Source organism: Limanda limanda, chromosome 15, assembly GCF_963576545.1.
Source record: "Limanda limanda chromosome 15, fLimLim1.1, whole genome shotgun sequence".
Lineage (NCBI taxonomy): Eukaryota > Metazoa > Chordata > Actinopteri > Pleuronectiformes > Pleuronectidae > Limanda > Limanda limanda.
In genome coordinates this window covers 10,594,013-10,614,570 of record NC_083650.1, presented here as the reverse complement: position 1 = coordinate 10,614,570, position 20,558 = coordinate 10,594,013, and the positions used below count along the sequence as shown (strand labels likewise).

The following is a 20,558-nucleotide window of genomic DNA, read 5'->3' as shown; positions in this document are numbered from 1 at the left end:
TAGCTCTCTCAAATTTGGAGGAAAAAAAAAACGTTTTCTCAGCTGGTATGTAGTTGCCACATTTGGATATCATGTGGTATGACCTCAAAAAAGCTATGAATTTCTAGTTATTCTAAAAATATTTATTTTGATTATACATTTCATAGAGACCTTTTGTGCTGACCTAGTTTGTTTTCTTCAGATGGCCAATTCCGTGGCTGGAAATGAGAAAATATCATGTGGTGTGACCAAATGTGGTGCAACCATTGCAGAGTGTTTACATGATAGATATATGTCTTAGATTGTGAGTTTTGGGGCTTTTTTAAATTAAATTATTGATTTATATACATAAAGTACTTTATTTGAGTATTATTTGGAAAATATTTCTATGCAATTAGAGTAGTCTTTTCTAATATTTCAGAAACAACGGTTTATGTTTAATTTTTGTACAATATCATGAATAACTGAAATTGACTTTGCCCCATTGTGTGCTCAGTGCACACGATAAAGAAGGGCTGCAAACTGGTGCGAACCAAAAGGAGGTTAGGCAGAAAGTACATTTTTTATCCAATATCAACTGTGTCTTATCTTTATGCTGAGAATACACACTACTGGTTCATGTCTGTATTTGTAATTGAGTTTGTTTCACTACCCTCACCCAAGACGCTTCAAACCTCCACCCAAAGCTTCTCTCCATTTTGATGTCACATCCATTTTTATTATTGTGATTATGATGGTTATGATTACGATTCTGAATATTATTACTATTATTATTATATTTATTATTATAATGCTTGATAATAAATCACGTAAAGGTCCTTGGACCAATGGTATTAAATCGTTTCAATGTAGATTCATACACAAAGTCAAAACAAGCACTGAAAGTCCATCACTACAATGAAAAAAACATAGAAGAAGAAAACAAACTGAGTTAAAACAAACCAGACAAAAGAGAAGAATAAAGCAATAAAATAATCATGAATAAATATCCTACCTTCATCTGCAGCATTAATAGAATAATAGTAAAAAAAAAAATCATTATTCTGAATCATTCAGTTATTATTAGTTGTTTTACTTTATTCTGGATATTTCAATGCTGGTGGCCACTTGTAACAATCTGATCTGAGATGAGACTGTTGTTTTATTATTATTTTATTATTCTTCCACAACAACGGTGACATCGATGTTAGCGTGAACATCAGCAGGCAGAGGAGGATTAAATAATACTGCCACTGGGAGGCGCTGCAGCACCAGAGGGGCTGTTCAGCTGGATGTTGGATGAATCCACACGTTGATCTGCACATTGATCCCAAAGCTGTGACATGGGACGGTTTCTGAAAAGATGATGAGAATCCTCTGCACGGGTCAGCTCTGACTCTTTACATGTTATCTGCAGCGTCACAGCCGGCGGGGTGGTGAATGCTTCCCGTGGCTGTGACTCATGAGAGGAGCTGCCCACCTCTCCACCTCGCATCTGTGCCTCAGTTCCTCCTGAGAGAAACCTCCCTGTGCCACAGCAGCAGCGGCACATGTTTTCTTTCTGCCAGTGAACTTGGACCCTACGTGAAAAATGCTGCGGATCATTGTGGAGTCCGCCAGTGGGATCCCCAAAAAGAGAATTGGAAACCCAGATCCAATAGCTGCGGTGACCTTCAGAGGTGAGAGATCAAATTGACCTTAAACCTTTTTTTTTTATTTTCTCCTATGTAAACTGCTGTGTGCTCTATCAAGTAGATGCACACACTGTTTCAGTTTCTATCAGACTTTCCTATGTTTCTGTCATCCTCAAGGATCACGACAGGACTTTTAAAGATAAGAGCTAATGCATCAGTTATTCATATAAAGTCTGCATCCTTATAAGGTCACAGCAATACTTCTGTACAGAGGGCTGTTGCTTAATTTATCTATTTATAATAACTTTAGTACATTTGATTCCTTTTTGCAAATCACCCTTTGATTCCCTCTCAATATGACTCATGCCAGTAAAATATATTTTCCTTTGTTGTTACAGGTGAAAAGAAGAAAACCAAAGCGATTAATAACGAGTTGAATCCTGTGTGGAATGAGGTAAGTGATGATTTGAGTTAATGCTTCGTAGGGAACAATTAATGACCAGCGAGCTGTTATTACAGTTGAAACTAGGTGAAACTAATCCTGTCCCTGTTGTTGTCCTGCAGGGGCTCGAATTCGACCTGAAAGGCTCCTCCCTGGATCCATCTTCATTCATCAGTGTGGTGGTGAAAGACTATGAAACCATCGGCAAAGATAAGTACGTGCATGACAAGCATCACTCAGACAAATGGTCACATCTGCATGTGTCATAATGTGACTATCAATGCACCACTTATTCCTTGTATCCATGCTTGTGAAGTTGCCTTGCCTCAACTCCTACTGCTTCTGATGTGTCAGTGAGAATAATCAGTCTTGACATGATATGACATGTGTTCTGCTAAAAAAGTCCCCCCCCCCGCCACCAAACACTCCTGTTACACCAGGTAAAGCAGGTAATGACTGAAAGTGAAAACCACCACGTCAGAGTTTTAGCTTTTGAGAAGGTACATGTGTGTTTAAAAACTGTGTCAGTGCTTGATTCTCAGCAGTTCTTCCCTATACGTCTGATATAACGTTACTGTTTATTCGGTGTGGTTTAAAATAGTTATTATGATCTTTTCCCATGGAACAGAGCTCTGTGTTTTAACTCCACCGAGCTGCAGGACGCACTGCGACCATGTCAAGACTTGCAGTGTCTGTAAACACAGTGCCTTGTCTCCGTCATAACAGAGCTCCAGCTCGTGTGGGAGGAATGTTGCCTTAAAAGGAAAAGATAGCCTCTTTCTAACTTTCCCCTCTGTAGAATCAGGCTGCGGCGATGATGCTGATGAGATTTATAACTCTGCTTAATTTTCTATTGGTTTTCATTATGTTCACTGCATTCTGTACATTATGAGTCTGAGTCACTCTGTTTTTCTCAGTGCATGCACACTGTTAATGACATATGCACTCTGTCACTAGTGAGTGATTGTGTATGATGATGTATTTTGAGGATGAGGGTGGAGTGCCGACCGCCTCGGCCACACACGCACGCACAATACTTTTCTATGATCACTGTTTGCAACGCTACAGCGGGGTGAATGAGGGAGCTTGCTCTGGCTTGTCACTGGCACATCTGTGGTGACTGGCAGTGGTTCAGCCTGTAATGCTTTGCATAAGTATCATGCTGACTGTGGAGGAAAAATGGGAAATGCAGGAAACACTTTGAGAGCAACACTGCAATATAGAAAATATTCTTCAAGGAGTCTGACTCACAGACCAGCAGGGGCATCTAATCTGTGGAACCGTCAAGATCAAGTCGGTCCCCATCTCAGCAGCAGTGAATGCCCAGTTGATATTTTAGTTTGCTAAAATAAGCTTGTTTAAAGTCATATGTATGTACTGTTGTAGAAAATATATAATTTTACCAGGTACATCATCCACTGGCTCTCTCATTGCAGTTAAAATGTCTTTTCCCTTTTCCTGCTCTGGAGCAGACTGAAATACTTAAAACCAGAGTTCAACAGGAGTTTATTTTCTAGCTTCCTAGGAGAGTTTGTTATATATACAAAATCTTAATCTGTGTAAACCAATCTAGGCATGTGGCGTTTGCAGTGGCCGGGACAGTGAATACCACATTTCAGCTGACCATCGTTTTCAATGTGAGTTGTGGGGAACCTCCGGCTTCCAGGCCCCATATGTTGTTTTTTTCCTGCACTCAAGGAAAGTAAGATAAAATAGCAGACTAACATTCATGGTGGTCCCTTCTGGTTGCATGCCTGTCAGGTCATGGTCAGGGTGAATCAATTGTACACCCACTGTTCTGTGTCATCATGACATGACAAGCATCATGACGAAGGTCTAGAAAAGAGAATTAGGTGAGGAAGGTTGCACTTAAATGATTATTAATCTGTGGATGTAAAGACGCCAGTGGGCCTTGTTAGTAGGGACATGGTTGAGGTGATGAAAAAGTAAAATCTGAAACTAAAACATGTTGTTTGAACCTTGAGCTCCAAGGACCAAGTTAATACTCTTCAGTGGAGGTTGGGTTTCCAACAAGCAGCTTACGTGAGACTGCGCTTGACAGAATTTGAACTGGTGTACTGGCAAATTTTGTGGTCAGTGCACTAATTTCTAGGAGGGTGAAACCTCATTCAGAAAGATAATTTGTGAAGACATGCAGTGTTTCTGCTGCAGAACTGCTAAACAAAGTAAGATTGTGGATTGTATGCAAACACTGTGTATTTTCCTAGAACAAAAGCGTGCTATGATATCTGAATATGCAGCTGGGTTTTCAAAACTCCTGAAGGGCAATTGGCGAGATACAGAACATGAAAGTAAACAAAAGGAATGGAATGTATTTGTTAAGCCGCTTAATCCCGGCTGATTTTCTATTGACCTGCAAAGCAACAGTTAGCTCCGAGCTCAGTTCCCCAACCTTCCCCTGGTTGAAGTTTGCATTATCATTAGGGCTGCATGATATTAGGAAAACTTGCGATATGCAATAACGTTGTTGAATATTGCTATGGCGATCAGACAGAAACTGAATATAAAATAACCCTACTGATCTTCTCACTCATTTGTATTCAGCTAAATTGTACCTATTTTTGTTTTATTTATCCTACAATGGCCCCTTTTTATTTAAATACTTTATATTTACAACTGGACCAGTTGCTCTCAGACTGGACAAACTAAACACCTTTTAAGTTTTTATGACAGCTAAAGACTATCACAGGTTCTCTTTCATGTTTGGAAGGTGAGGTTGAGGTGAGGGGTATTCAGCTGCAACATGAAACTTCACCACTAAACTCTACACACTGAACCTTTAAGTATACGGGTTAAATACTGCAAATACTGGGTTCCCCTTAAGACTGACTGACCTAAAATTGCAAAATGAGCTAAGAATGCCATCATCACCAGACCTCAGACATCTCGCCCAAGAGTAATTCCACCCATCACATTAAAGAGTGATTTACAGAATTTATTCACAGGGCACATAGCCCTCGAAAGATGTTATAAAAATTGAAATGGCCCTTGATAGCTAAAAGTTTCCCCACCCGTGTTCGTTCATATGTTTTGAAAATAAGAGAGAATAGAGTGCCAGAGCATAATCAGGAGTATGACTGTGCCTGTACTCATGTTGCTTACTTTAGACAAGCTTTTAGCCAGCCTCCTTGATGCTATAGTTTTCCTACTTTCAACTGGGCAGAGATCGGCCATCACATGCCTGTGGTAAATGATAATTGTTTCCATCTTCCGTTTTTTCCTTGTGCTCTAGTTCCCCCCTGTGTAACCATCAGGGCCTTATCATGCAGCAAAGTCTAGGCCCCATCGAAATATGAAGTTGTCGCTCACATTAGAAAAGCTGATTATTAGCAAACCTTTTTTTTTAAATATGAATCATAGCCTCCATTTATGGTTGCAATTAATCAATCAATTTAAATCGTGGTGTTCACATTTGTCTTCTTCCAAAGTGTTGCAATCCATCACAGTAATTAATCACCGTTGCTATGACATCTGTTTGGTAGACAAAGAAACAATGTAGGTGGCGTTGCTCAATGCGTCATAATATGTGAAGAAGTGAAATTGGGAAGTAGAAACTGTCAAATATCCAGAGCGGCCAGAGATCACAGTCACCAACAAGGCATCTAATTCCCTAATATTAGAATTGCACAAGTTTGCCCCCCCCCCCCCCCCTGTGATTCTTTTAAAGCCACCCATCCATGTGATTGTTTTTTTCCAGCTGTGATGATTCATTTGCCGATATGCGTACGATCATCTGAGCAAAGGGATGTTTCTGTGATTGCCTTTCAGACTCATCGGTTCGGCGAAAATCTCTCTGAGAGACTTGGCCAGTGGTCAAGTGAGGTCTCTCCCATCCAAGAACGTGCCGCTGATCAATGAGAAGCAACAGGCGACTGGGGTGAATAACATTATCCTAAACGTTGGATTTTTATACCAAGAGGCAGCTCCTGCTATGGCAGCAGATAAAGCCTGGTATCTGTGTAGGTCTGCAGGAAGTGGCTGACTTTGCTGAATCCTGCTACATGACATTATGTATCAGACATAAACAGCAGAGAAGAAAATACTAACTGAGAAAACGTTCTTTTTATTCCCAGGCAACTATTGATTTGCTCATTAGTTATGATCCACCTATCAGCACCACACCAAACCTGAATGAGCAGCCAGATGGAGACGTGAATCCTAATGTGGATGATGGTAAGTAGACAGTTAACTACTTAAAAGAGATGATAAGGTTTTATTTTTGTACACATTATTTATAATAAATAAAATATATAATATAAACACAGTATAATAAAGTAAAAGTATCAGTAAATGGATTTCAGCAAATGAAGGCCATGATATCTCGAGTCTGTCTTTGGGGAATTTTTTTCAAATTCTTACCAGTAGTCACTTGGGCTCAAACAATCGCAGGGCGGAAAGTCTTAAATCAAAAACCCAATTTCATATGGAACCCTGGTTATCATCACATTGACCCACATGCAGAACACGGATGAAAAGTTGAAATTTTGCTTGTGCTTATCATCAACAAGAATGTCCCCATTGAGAGGGGGCATGTTGTCTATTTATGTTGGATCCACACCAAGCTGTCAATTATTTTGAACGTTATTTCAAATGAGTAAATTGTGACAGGCCACAGTGACGAGGGTGAGGAGGGGGAAGCAGTCATGGAGGGAGGAGGTCAGGGGGGAAGTCCGGGAGCTCCCACTCAGCCAAACCAGCCTGGAAGACCCAACAACAAGCCAGTTCGTCTGAGCCGTAAGAAGCACAGAGCCCTGGCAAACAAGCCTCAGGACTTCCAGGTATTGTTTAAGTTTTGATTACTCTGTTCCTGGATAATCACAAATGCCAGTGTAGAGGGAATTTCTAACTGTTTTTCACATGAATGACAGCAGGCTGCACCAGTGTAGATTCACATTGAAGGCTGGACATCATATTTCTATTCCCATCACAGGCCCAGAAACTTCTTTGAGCAGCCTCTTGTCTATAGTGAATACAGTGTTTATCAACCCAAATGGTGCCTTTTCAAAAATTACCCAGATAAATGGTTGCTCTGACTGTTCAGCCCCCTAACCGATTCTTGCAATGTCCAGATCCGTGTTCGGGTTATCAAGGGTCGACAGTTGCCTGGCAACAACATCAAGCCGGTGGTCAAGGTGAACACATGCGGACAGACGCACAGGACTAGAATAAGAAGAGGAAATAACCCGTTCTTCGATGAGGTAGCAATCCATCCATCGTTTCCATTTCTGCATATAAACATATCAATGATTACTTCCTGTACTTGTGCCTTTTATCTTGCTTGTCTGTTCCCTCCAGTCTTTGCCACCTAATCTCCGCCAGCTTCAATAACCTTCTGAGGTATTTCCGCTCTTAACTTTCTCCTCCATATTAACCTCTTTTCAATTTTGTCTTCCCTCACCCTCAGCCTTTTCCAAAGAATAAGCATCTCAGATTAATGACTTGTAAAATGTTGTCACAGTCACGATAATAAAGTGTTTCAGACATCAACTGTTCTGTTCATGCAGTGAAAGGACAAATAATTACTCATTTATGGCTTTTTCTGTCTCGCAGATGTTTTTCTACAATGTTAACATGCTCCCATCAGAGCTGTTTGATGAGAGCATCAGTATTCGGGTGCGTAGATCAATTCTTTATAATGCAATGTTTTTTTTACACAAATAAATCTGTGCTTTTAAACTTCTGCATCTGCTAAAGCTGTACCTTTCCTTGACAGGTTTATGACTCTTTCTCCCTCCGAGCTGACAGTGTAATGGGAGAGTTCAAGGTATTCTGGTTCAAGTGTTTCAGAAATCATGATCAATGTTCTGCTTATCTCAGCATTTTGATCTGTAGGGATTTATCTAGTCCGTAATATAACAGAGTTGTGACAGATTTCCCTTGTTTCAAAAAAATTTTCTCCTGTTTTACCCAGTTGGACGTTGGCTATATTTATGATGAACCAGGTCAGTGTCACCAAGTCTGTAAGAAAGTGTATACAAATTATATGTAAATATTTGAACATGCTCAATATTATACTTTGTCCAGCTCATGCCATAATGAGGAAATGGCTTCTCCTGAGTGATCCTGAGGACCCCAGCTCTGGGGCCAGAGGTTACCTTGAAGTCAGTATCATTGTAGTTGGCACTGGGGATGAGCCACCGGTATGAGTTACATTACTTTCAATTAACTACAGAAATATTTCAGTGTTGTAAAAGATAATTTAATAATATCTTACCCTCTCCTCTCCTCCCTTCCTCCAGTCTGAGAGGAAAGAGATAAATGAGGAGCAGGACGACATAGAGAGCAATCTTCTGTTGCCAGCTGGTGTCACAATGCGATCGGCTACTCTGAGCCTTAAAGTCTACCGCGCAGAGGATATGCCTCAGAGTAAGTGACCTATAATGTCATAAAGTTACCCACACCCTGCTGGGTAATGTACTCAGATCCCCTCAGAGAATTCCTACTTATGAATGAGTTAATGTTGCAGTGGATGACGCCTTTGCTCAGACTGTAAAACAAGTCTTTGGAGGCAATGGAGACCGGAAAAACTTGGTCGACCCATATTTGGAAGTCAGCTTTGCTGGGAAGAAGGTACTTCATCTGTAAAAGTAAAATACAATGTTTCTGTAATGCTCTTGCGGTGTGAATATTTTTAAATTGTGATCTTTTTTCTGGTTTTAGTTGTGCACCAAAATCATTGAGAAAAATGCGAATCCAGAGTGGAATCAACTCATCAATCTCCAAGTCAAGGTGCTAAATATGCACGTAAAGAGGAGTCAAATGATGCTGCTACAAATAATAAAAAACGTTTTGACTTCAGCACTAATTAACACACGATTCTGCCCCTGTAGTTCCCGTCCATGTGTGAGCGCATCAAGCTGACTATGTATGACTGGTAAGACAGGACATTTCATTCATACACAGCTTCACAAGGAACAGTAATATCACAACCAGTATTTAACATGTCCGTTTACAATTTGCAGGGATCGTCTAACCAAGAATGACGCCATAGGGACAACATTTTTGAATCTCAGTCAAATGTCTTCTTCCGGTGGAGAGATTGACGGTAATCATGGCATTTGTTTGCTGATCAGTGTTCTAGATATTGCAGACTGACAGGCACGGCAATAATAAATGTAACCTCATGACAAGCCACATGGTAGATTCTTGGATTTAAGCCTTGAAACTGTCCAGGTTGATTTTTGAAAAGCATCTCTGTGTTACAGCGAGCACAGCAGATTCAGAAGTTGGTTTCCTCCCAGCTTTTGGTCCTTGCTATGTCAACCTGTACGGAAGCCCTAGAGAATTCACTGGCCTGCCCGACCCATACGAGGAACTCAACTTTGGCAAGGTAACACCCCCCAGCCCCCATCAGCTCAGTGCTGAGGGTTCACAACTGAAAAGAGACACAAGATATGTCACCTTTATCTTGAATATGTAAACGTAAGGTGTATACATGGATGTGTTGCAGGGCGAAGGGGTGGCCTACCGGGGGAGGGTCCTCGTTCAGTTGTCCACTCAGCTGGATGGAAAGATCGACAAAACTGTTGATGACATCCCCTCTGATGATATCCTGGTGGTTCAGGTAAACACTACACACCTGTTCTTACTGTTGTGTCCTTTTATTTCATTTTCTGCAAGACCATATTCTCAGTCAATATTCTCAGTGTCCATCTTTAGGGTTCCTACAGAAAATATTGATCGGATTGTAGCACAAGAGGTGTTAGAAACTGAGTGAAAGGCAAAACAAAAATATTCCTGACTTAACCTTTTGCACTGCCACATCTTCTTTTAATAACTTGTAGAAATACCAGCGCAGGAGGAAGTACTCTCTGTGTGCCGTGTTTCACTGTGCTTCCATGCTCCAAGAGCCGGGTGAACCAATTCAGTTCGAGGTCAGTATTGGTAACTACGGTAACAAGCTGGACTCCACCTGCAAGCCCCTGGCATCCACCACCCGGTTCAGCTTTGCTGTGTTTGATGGTACGAAAAGAAGTCAGCAAGGATTCTTGAGACTTATTATCAGCCCATTACCCTGTTTTAAGGTTCTAACAACATGACACAAAGAAATAGACAGTTCAAGTGTTGTCTAATGGTTCAAATTTAAGAATGTTACATTTTGTAGGAGCGTGAAGGTCATTTAAACGCACTAATATAACTTGTATTTAAAATGATTGTGTGTAATTTATTTTGTGTACCTCAGGTAATCAGTACTATTACCTTCCCTGGGCTGACACCAAGCCGGTAGTGATTCTCACGTCATACTGGGAAGACATCAGCCACCGTCTGGACTCTGTCAATGTTCTCCTCTCTGTAGCTGAGAAACTGGTGAGAACTAGTCACAGTCACATGTTGGCAGAGTGTTTGCCTCAATAATGCACTTCTACACAGAAAGTATGACTCAATAATCTTTCATCTGTTGTGATTTATTTTAGGAGTCCCATCTCACCTCTTTAAAAATAGCCATCTTAGCCAAGGTGCCAGATTCACGTCTGGGAGAGATTTGGCTAAAACTCATAAACCACATGATTGAGGATCTTAACGGGTGAGACAGACGTGAATGATCGTACACTACAACACAGCGCAACTTATCACTAGGCAACTGTAATGAGCATTTCAAGATGGCTGATTTAATTATTTTGTTAAACTTGTCTCTGACAGTTTGAATCTTCCGGTGATGGAGGGCCAACCCAACGTGACTGCACTGGACCTCCAAATTAAAAACCTGCGGGATGCTGCTGTTGACAATATCACACAAATGGTCACTAGCATGAGAGAAGAGGCCTCAGACGTGAGGGCTACCGTCAGTGACATTGAAGACTGGTTGGACAGAATCAAGCAGCTGGCAGAAGAGGTTAGAGTCTTCCACTTGAAGCATAACTATTTTAAGTAGCTCAAAAAGATATGAGGGAAAGTTAAAATATATAAGTGAAATGTTTTATGTCTCCATTAGCCTCAGAGCAGCATGCCAGATGTGATCATCTGGATGTTGAGAAAAGAGAAGCGTGTGGCCTTTGCCCGGGTCCCAGCCAACCAGATCCTCTACTCCAACTTTAGTGAACAAGCCTGTGGCAAACACTGCGGAAAAACCCAGACCATCTTCATGCAGGTACAAGACCTCACCAATAAACCTTACTGCAATCATAAAAACATTTTTCATACATTGGGATTTATTAACTCAGCAAACTGTATGAAAGTGTGTCAAAAAATACATTAATTATTATACTATTGTCAATAAATAATAGAAGCAAGAAGGAGGCAGTGCTTGAAAACAAAATGTTTCTCCGAGTGAAATAAAAAAGTCAATTTATTTATTTACATTTAGTCATCCGTTAATGTCAAACACAAAAAAATGGTACATCTGATTCCTCAGTACCCCATGGACAAAAACAAAGATGTGAAGATCCCTGTTCAGCTGCGGGTCAACATGTGGCTCGGTCTCTCTGTCCATGAGAAGAAGTTCAACAGCTTTTCAGAGGGGAGCTTCAGTGTGTATGCTGAAATGGTATAGTTTCTATACACACAATGTTTTAAGTATGTGGGTTTCCCTTTGCTGTGCTTTGTGTGAAACATTGTTCCTAAACCTAGATGTTGTCTCCCTACAGTATGAGAACCAGGCTCAGGTGTTTGGGAAGTGGGGAACCACTGGACTGGTCGGGCGCCATAAATGCTCAGATGTGACCGGAAAAGTGAAACTCAAACAAGAACGCTTCATGCCACCGCGAGGATGGGAATGGGAGGAGGACTGGATTGTTGACCCTGATCGATGGTAAGCTTAATTAGATCTCTTATCACATACAAGCATACAGACAAAAACACGGAAACCTGCATGATTCATTCAGTTTGTACAGTTTCAAGTACAAACATCCTGTTGTCACTGTGCAGTTTAGCAGAATCCTGTTCACAGTCCAGATACACATCAAAAACACAATTAAAGGAAATGAAAAGGAGTTTCAGCCGATGTTTTGGTTCAAGGCTCCTTCCCTCTCTCCCCTGGTGCCTCCTCCTTCTGGAGTGCTTACATTCTCCCACAGAGGCTTGTGTAAATAATTTTAGCTCTCTCTGATCCCACTCTTCCTGAGCTGTTAATCATGGTCCTGCTTTTTTTCTACAGCCTGTTAACAGAAGCAGATGCGGGCCACAAAGAGTTCACAGATGAGGTTTTTCAGAACGAGACACGTTTCCCTGGTGGGGAGTGGAAGTCGGCTGCGGAGCCCTACACAGACGTGGTACGACAAACACACAACTCAGCTTTGAGACACTATGTAAAAAAAATGTGGGTGAAGATAACAGGACCAAAGCCTGTCGAGTCATGCTAGTGTCAAATGATATCAGATGCTTTTGCGCTGTTATATACTAAGGACAGGTATGTAAATATGGCCCAATGTCTGTCTGGTTCTGGTGTGTAGATTTCATCAGGGCTACTTATGATTATAGCATAACTTTGGGGATTTTGTCTGAATAATACCCCAATCAACTTAACGCTGCTATACTCAATATGCAATTATTATAGTTGCTCTAGAAGGGGTCCTGTGTCAGCCTTATCAACAGCTTCCCCTCAGATCTTTGGAATGAGGTAGCATCCACCAGCACAGTGTTACAGTCCACAGCTTCACCCTCATTCAAGACAGAGTAGGCAGTTGTTTTCATTTAAAAAAAATCTCTGATAAACCCACTGCAGATTATTTACTTAGCTCCAAACAGGAAAATGACAAAGTTAGAGACGTAGAGTTTATTAAAACAGTGAAGAATTTACACTGCAAAAAACAAACATTTCACTCGGAAGTTGGTGATGGAGACCAAAGATCTAAGCTAAAAGGAAAGTAAGGTGGAAGAAAATCTAGTAATGCTGATTTAAAGTTTCTGATTAATAATAATAGTTTGAAAAGTGAAATCTTTGTACTTGGGAAGCTGTAATAGACTTGTACCATTGAGAATATTTCCTTCGATAAACCAGACAACAAAATAGCAGTCATGGTTGAAATAAACAAATTTAGAGTTTATTAACAGAACCCGAAATAATTTGATTGAATAACTGTAATGCTACAAATACACAGATATACTTGATGTAAATGAGTCTCTGTTGTGCAGAATGGAGAAAAGGTTCAGAGCCCGGCAGAGTTTGACTGTCCTCCTGGGTGGACCTGGGAGGATGAGTGGAGCTTTGACAGCAACAAAGCTGTGGATGAGAAAGGTAACATGAACACAAAGACTTAGATCAGAAGCTTCATTTCTGAAGTACTGTGAGCCTCACAAGGTCTGTGTGTATGTCTGTGTGTCCTGATGTTAGGTTGGGAATACGGACTTACCATTCCTCCTGATGATAAACCCAAATCCTGGGTTGCAGCAGAGAAGATGTACCACGTCCATCGCAGGAAGAGACTCATAAGACCAAGGAAGAAGACATCTGATAAAGTGGTTGTTGTCGAGGTGAAAAGTGGTAGATGAGAAAAAGAGTGGATTTGAGAGATCTTATGAGTGTAGCTTCTCAGTCTTTTCTCTTGCTTGTCTCTTGCATAGCAACGAGAATCGGTTGAAGGTTGGGAATACTCTTCCCTGATTGGATGGAAGTTTCACAGGAAGGAGCGCTCCACCGACACGTTCCGCCGCCGCTGCTGGAGGAGAAAGATGGTCCCATCCGATTGCATCGGGGCCTCCGCCATCTTCGGACTGGAAGGGGCATTAGTGAGTTTGGCTTTACTGCACTAAGTACTGTTGCTGAATATGCATCGCATTCTTGAATGTCGTCCAATTCCAAAGCAGCTGACACAACACGTTACTTACAGGAATAGCATCTGAGTCATATCCTGTCATCACTCTTCTGCATCTCTCTGTTCCTGTCTTTTTGCATTATTTTCTTGAAGTTTTATTTTTATTTCGCTTAAATAGTTGCTATGAATTTTTCCTTTAAGCTACTCACCCTGCATTTTGTCAACAGGGGGTTGATGTTGATGAAAAGGCCAGTAAAATGGATGCAGCCAAACGATTTGGTGCCAACACCCCCACTGTTTCCTGCCACTTTAGCCGTAAGTAGATGCGTCAGATAAAGTGCATTCCTGGTGACTAAAGGCCTTGTGTTTCTTTAGACTTCCTGACTGACCCTAATGCAAGATAACAATGAGTCATAAAGTCAGTAAATCCTGGATAATGTGTGTCTTATCAGCGGTGTATTGGGTATCCTGTGAGATTATCTTGTTTTTAGCGGTGAGACAGTTTGTCATGCTGATCAAAACAATCATCTTCCTCCAGGGTCTTACATTTACCACCTGAGGGTGTACGTGTATCAGGCGAGGAATCTCTGTGCCATGGACAAAGACAGCTTCTCAGGTACACACACAGCCGTCCATTTATTAAATTGAATCTACTCATGATGCACCATTTACCAAAGTAAATATTTCATTAAAAAGTTGTTTCAGTGAAACACTACCCTTGTCTTCTCCAGATCCCTACGCTCATGTGTCATTCCTGCATGTGAGTAAGACCACAGAAGTCATCAAAGCCACTCTGAACCCCACATGGGATCAGACTCTCATCTTTGAGAACATTGAAATCTACGGAGACCCACAGACAATCGCTCGCAACCCTCCGGATGTGGTCTTGGAGCTTTATGACAGTGATCAAGTTGTATGTTGAGTTTGCTAAACTTGTGATCAACTCACAGAACCATACAGAGTTCTGAGCAGACTTTGCTAATTCCTTGTGTGCTGCTTCACTTTTTAAACTAGGGTAACGACGAGCCTTTGGGTTGCTGTGCGTGCCCCCCAGTGGTGAAACTGAATCCCAGTGTGGCCGTCACCCCGAAGCTACTGTGGTTCCCAGTCTCCAAAAAGGGTTGCGGTGCAGGGGAGGTGCTGCTCGCTGCTGAGCTCCTACTGAAGGACAAGGTACAGCAGACACATACAAATAAACATATTATAACTCAGCTTCATGAATCTAAATGCAGGAAGGGATGCTGTGCTTTGCCCTACAGGCTAATCAGGGAGAGCTGCCCTTGGTCCCTCCTCGACGAGGGGAGAAGCTCTACATGGTTCCTCAGGGAATCAGGCCTGTGGTGCAGCTCACTGCGATAGAGGTAAAGAATCAAGTCATCCAGCTCCTTAATTACTTCAAACATGATTAGACAAGACCAGCCCAACCCTAAGATTTCTCACATTTCTCTCTGTGTGTCTCATCTGAGAAATGATCTGCTTGCACTATTTTTCAACTGTGTTTACTTGCTTCTTTGACACCAGGTCTTGACTTGGGGTTTGAGGAACATGAAGACCTACCAGTTGGCCACGGTTACCTCTCCCAGCTTGATTGTGGAATGCGGCGGAGAGATTGTTCAAACTGCCGTCATCAAGAACTTCAAAAAGAACCCGAACTTCCCTGGATCTGTGCTGCTGCTCAAAGTGGTACTAACCACACGGCTCCGTGGAGTCAAAGTAGAACGTGTCCTATTCCAAATATCCAGGCACCTGTAAACATCTAAACACGTGGATTATCTTGTTCTCTACCTAGCTCCTTCCCAAAGATGAGATGTACACCCCTCCCATTGTGCTGAAAGTAATCGATCACCGACCCTTTGGAAGGAAGCCTGTTGTGGGTCAGTGCACCATCAACTGCCTGGACGAATTCCGCTGTGACCCGTATCAGCTTAACAATGAAGTCTGCATGTCTGCTCGAGGTACTTACACACATGCATGGACTGTCACACACGTTCACACACTCGGCTACATACAGAGAATATTTATTTATCATTTCCCATGAACTCTGCAGTGGCAATGATCGCTGCTGCCCAGGGAGATGTGATCATAGACATTGAAGGGAGACCCATCATGACAGCTGAGGTAAAGGAACCTGTTGACACTAAATTAATTTGCAAAATGTTTACATCTATTGTTATTTATTAATAAAAACTTTGTTTGCTTCACTCTTTGCAGCTCAAAGCAGAAAAGGTAAGAATCTCTTCTTCCACAAATAGTGATCGATATCAACTGTAAAAATACTGAGTTCATTATGATTCATGTGCAGGAAGAGGAGGCAGTGGACTGGTGGAGTAAGTTCTTTGCCTCTATTGGAGAGAAGCAAAAGTGCGGGCCCTACTTGAAAAAAAAATACGACACATTGCAGGTGAGAATGTGTCCTCGCATATTGTGAAATCACAAGAACTGATTTGATCAAAGTTTCATTTTGTGCTGTAACATCCAAAACAAAAATATTTACTCTCATGCTGAGAAGTCAAGCATCAGGAAGATCAGAGTGATTTATTTGGAAAACTGAAAGTGGGAGTTCTGTGAATCTTCATGTGAAAATATGGTTAGACTGAGTCAATAATAGCAAATCATTATTTGGTTTTAGGTGCCACACATAATGTTTAAGTCCAATATATCTCATTTGTAACTTGATATCTGTAACATGTCAGTATAATTGTGTTGTGTGATTATCAGGTTTACAAATGTGAACTGGAGGAGGTTGAGGAGTTCCAGGGACTCACTGATTTCTGCAGCACTTTCAAACTTCAGCGAGGAAAGACTGATGATGAGGAAGACGATCCCTCGGTGGTGGGAGAGTTCAAGGTAACAAAGCATCACTGTCACTCAGCCTGTTCTTATACCTGGACTTTTGTAATGTCAACAGTCACCGTTTTTACTGGTGCATAGCTTTTGTCTGCCCTCTCGTGGAGAATGTATACATTTCAGCTGAAATCAAATTTTCAGCAAAGAATGGTCGCTGTTACTAAATACGAACAGCAGGGGGCAGCAATGTCAACCAAATATAATGTTATATGTTAAATAAAATGATCGGGTACTTTTTGGACTGCTGAATCGTGCTGATCATCTTTTATTTTGACATTTCATTCATTTCAGATTGTTGGATTGTGGTTAAAGTCTCATAGAAAAGAAAAGTGCAGAGTTTCATTTATTATCTACAATTTTTGGAGGGAATATTAATATATTAATGTTAGATTGTAATGGCCAAGTCTGGAGCTATTGAGCCCTTCAAAATTAAGAGGTGTTATATTAATAACTGGATATATTAATGTAATATTATTGTTATATTAATAACTGGATTGTCCTTGTTGCTGTGGAACAGGGATCATTCAAGATTTACTCACTGTCAGATGATCCAGGGGCACCAACACCACACAGGCAGTTCAGAGAGCTTCCTGAGAGTGGACCTCAGGAGTGCGTGGTCAGAATATATGTTGTCCGCTGTATTGACCTGCAGCCAAAGGATACAAACGGCAAAGTGAGTTTTGTATTAAGTTATATCTGATCAATCCCCACTGGTTTAGTGACAAATCCCTCCCCACATTTATGTCTCACCTGCTGTATGCCCTTGACTTTTATTAAGTGAAAAACATGCTTGGAATTGCTGGAGTTAATATATTTTTCATTCTCATTTCAGTGTGACCCATACATTAAGATTGCACTGGGGAGGAAAACATTGGAGGACAGAGATAACTACATACCAAACACCCTTAATCCAGAGTTTGGGAGGTAAGACACTGATGTGACCTGCTCAAATAACCTCCTGCTCCTTTTCTAGATGTTCAAATGATGATGACTAATTCAAAATTGTTAATAACATAAATAAAAAAACATAAACATTATACGTCTTACATTTTTGTGCAGGATGTTTGAGTTGTCCTGCTTCCTGCCTCATGACAAGGACCTGAAGATTGCTGTGTATGACTTCGACCTCCTCAGCAGAGATGAAAAAGTGGGTGAGACGGTCATCGATCTGGAGAACCGACTCCTGTCTTGTTTCAGGTCCTGCTGTGGCCTGCCACAGACATACTGTGTGTGAGTATCTTTCTGCATGGACACCGATACCAGATCCTCTGTACGATGACACATCCTACAGACCTTGACGTCTTCTCTCATACATTATAGTTTCTGTGTGGTTCAAATGAGGACGAGGCTCTGTTGGTTCCCTTTCTTGCAGATCAGGGATCAATCGGTGGAGAGACCAGCTGAAGCCGTCTCAGATCCTCATGAACACGGCCAAAGTGCGGGGGGTTCCTCCTCCACGCATAGAGGGAGATGGCAGCTCACTGACTTTCTCAGGAAAAGAATACTACCTGCAAGATTTTGGTTGGTACTGTTTGTAACTGTGTTTTATTTGAAGGATGATTACATCTGTGTTCTCACTGGTTGTGTCATTGTTTTTAGCTTGTGTTGTAGAGTTACAAGGATGCTACTTTGTTCTTATTTTGTCTGTTGTCTGTTATTGATCATACTTCATCATATCAATGTCTGTCACACCTTCTGCAGAGGCAAACACTGTGATCCACCAGCACATGGGCCCAGCCAGAGAGAGACTGGCCCTGCACGTCCTCAGAAACCAGGGTTTGGTACCAGAGCACGTGGAGACCAGAACCCTGTTCAGTTCCCACCAGCCCAACCTGTCCCAGGTTTAAACAACAGCAATAACATATGATAACAAACTATTATAGGATACAATACAATTAAGATGTGTGAAGTATTTGTGCATTAGCTTTCTTTAAAAGTCACATCCTTCTTCTCCACTGCAGGGACAAATTCAAATGTGGGTTGACGTTTTCCCCAAGAACCTCGGTTTGCCAGGGCCTCCGTGTGAAATCACTCCACGCAAAGCCATGAAGTAAGAAAGTCTTTACCTAATCAAATATTTTGTCTTGATGCATTGAACGATGAAGTATAATAGTATATTTGAAACAGGTACTCCTTGCGGGCCATCGTTTGGAACACAACTGACGTTATTCTGGATGAAACAAGCATCACTGGAGAAAACATGAGCGACATCTATGTGAAGGGGTAGAACACTTTTCCCACCTATTGCCTTTAGCATTCTGAGCATGTTTTTATTAGAATTAGGTTTTTTCTGTCTATTGGACTAAGCTAATTCTGAATATTCAATTACCACGTTTTTTCCTAGATGGATGCCAGGGATGGAGGAGGACAAGCAGAAGACCGATGTCCACTACAGATCCTTGGACGGTGACGGAAACTTCAACTGGAGGTTCAGCTTTGGGTTTGACTATCTGCCTGCGGAGCAGCTGTGTGTCGTGTCCAGGAAAGTGAGTGAGAACTCGAATCAGGAACAGGGCGTATAGGGGTTGTTTTTCATCATCGTAACATTTGTTGTGTGATGGTATAATTTCTAGTAATGTTATAAAGTTAAGTGTCTGTTCTTTTTCAGGAGAACTTCTGGAATCTGGACAAAAGTGAATTTAGGATTCCTCCTAAACTAATCGTCCAGATATGGGACAATGACAAATTCTCCCTGGATGACTACTTAGGTGAAAAACATTTTCTGTTATTTACCTTATTTTATGACATGACAAAACAAAGTGGTGGGGTTTACTTTGATGTGTGCGCCATAATGATATACACAATCATTTTCTGTCCCCTCTGTCACAGGTTCAATTGAACTGGACCTACTCAATCTGATCCCCCCGGCTAAGACCCCAGAGAAGTGCAGCTTGAAGATGTTGCCAGGGATGTCAGCCATCTCAAAAAAACCTCAACCCAATTCACTCTTTTCTCAGAAGTCTGTACGAGGCTGGTGGCCATGCATTATGGAGCAGGACGGGAAACAAGTGCTAAGTGTATGTTAATGTACGCAATGTTCGTCCTTATTTAAGTTTTTTTTCCTGTTCAGTTTAAATATGGGTTTTAAATTTTCACAGGGGAAAGTAGAGATGACCTTGGAAATCGTGGAGGAGAAGGAGATGGAGGAGAGACCAGCTGGGAAAGGCAGAGATGAGCCCAACATGAATCCCAAATTGGAGCAGCCTAAGTAAGAAATGTAGCTTTTTTTCAAACAACATTGTGGATTGTTATATATTTATTTACATAATGTGAATGTCGCTCTTTGTTTTGTCGTCATCAGCCGCCCCGACACGTCATTCTTCTGGTTCACAAACCCCTGCAAGACCATGAGGTTCATAGTCTGGCGCAGATTCCGATGGATTTTCATCGGAGGGATTCTTCTTCTGCTTGTGATCTTGTTCCTCGGGATTCTGTTGTACTCTCTACCTGTAAGATCACTCACTCTGCCGATGATTTCCTTTGTCTAAACCCTTCAATGTTCAGATAGTGTTTTTAATGCAGTAACTGAAATCCTTCTTTCCACAGAATTACATCTCAATGAAGATTGTGAAGCCTTACTCCTGAGGAGCTACCCAAAGGAGCTTCCCGTCTTCCTGCTGAAAATTCTTCAGTATTATTCGTCATCACTGTCCCCCAAAAATATGCAATAAGTATTTCTGCTGATGTCGTGGCAGGCTGATATTCATCATGTTCCCTCATAATCAGATATAACAGTTTTTTATACCCTCACTTTTGCACTGTATCTCATTTCATAATAATCTCTCTAATGATCAATTTTAGGAAAAAAAAATCAAGAACGTCAAGAATCATTTTATTAGTTTTGTATAAAGAAATTGTAGATATGTTGTATTTTGCGTGTGTCATTTTGTAAGGGTGATTTCATGCTACAGTTGAGTAACGTGTGAAGATGTATGACAATAAAAAACAAACAATCAATCTTATCAC

At 41.3% G+C, this 20,558-nt stretch overlaps 1 protein-coding gene across 1 annotated transcript; it reads left to right on the top strand.

Annotated features, from left to right (window-relative positions):
- Positions 1-1,469: 1,469 nt before the first annotated feature.
- On the top strand, positions 1,470-20,549 carry myofl (myoferlin like). Its single transcript, XM_061087271.1, has 53 exons — positions 1,470-1,637; positions 1,991-2,046; positions 2,157-2,248; positions 5,824-5,932; positions 6,129-6,228; positions 6,664-6,833; positions 7,125-7,253; positions 7,606-7,668; positions 7,769-7,819; positions 7,967-7,997; positions 8,080-8,195; positions 8,295-8,421; positions 8,522-8,625; positions 8,716-8,784; positions 8,886-8,929; positions 9,018-9,100; positions 9,261-9,385; positions 9,506-9,619; positions 9,840-10,017; positions 10,238-10,362; positions 10,470-10,579; positions 10,696-10,888; positions 10,988-11,143; positions 11,408-11,539; positions 11,640-11,803; positions 12,149-12,263; positions 13,126-13,228; positions 13,325-13,464; positions 13,555-13,719; positions 13,973-14,060; positions 14,284-14,361; positions 14,477-14,658; positions 14,760-14,918; positions 15,005-15,106; positions 15,267-15,428; positions 15,535-15,700; positions 15,793-15,863; positions 15,957-15,971; positions 16,048-16,146; positions 16,464-16,592; positions 17,110-17,265; positions 17,425-17,516; positions 17,652-17,822; positions 17,965-18,113; positions 18,294-18,433; positions 18,554-18,642; positions 18,720-18,815; positions 18,937-19,078; positions 19,201-19,300; positions 19,422-19,609; positions 19,691-19,800; positions 19,894-20,041; positions 20,139-20,549. The coding sequence occupies exons 1-53, from the start codon at positions 1,550-1,552 to the stop codon at positions 20,175-20,177; spliced, it is 6,123 nt and encodes a 2,040-aa protein (XP_060943254.1). The 5' UTR covers positions 1,470-1,549; the 3' UTR covers positions 20,178-20,549.
- Positions 20,550-20,558: the final 9 nt, after the last annotated feature.

Bases quoted from the DNA above. Each gene is read 5' to 3' on its own strand.
- myofl (XM_061087271.1), top strand. From the start codon at position 1,550: ATGCTGCGGATCATTGTGGAGTCCGCCAGTGGGATCCCCAAAAAGAGA. The intron at 8,785-8,885 runs GTGCTAAATATG...CTGCCCCTGTAG, and splicing joins TCATCAATCTCCAAGTCAAG to TTCCCGTCCATGTGTGAGCG. The intron at 10,363-10,469 runs GTGAGAACTAGT...GATTTATTTTAG, and splicing joins TCTCTGTAGCTGAGAAACTG to GAGTCCCATCTCACCTCTTT.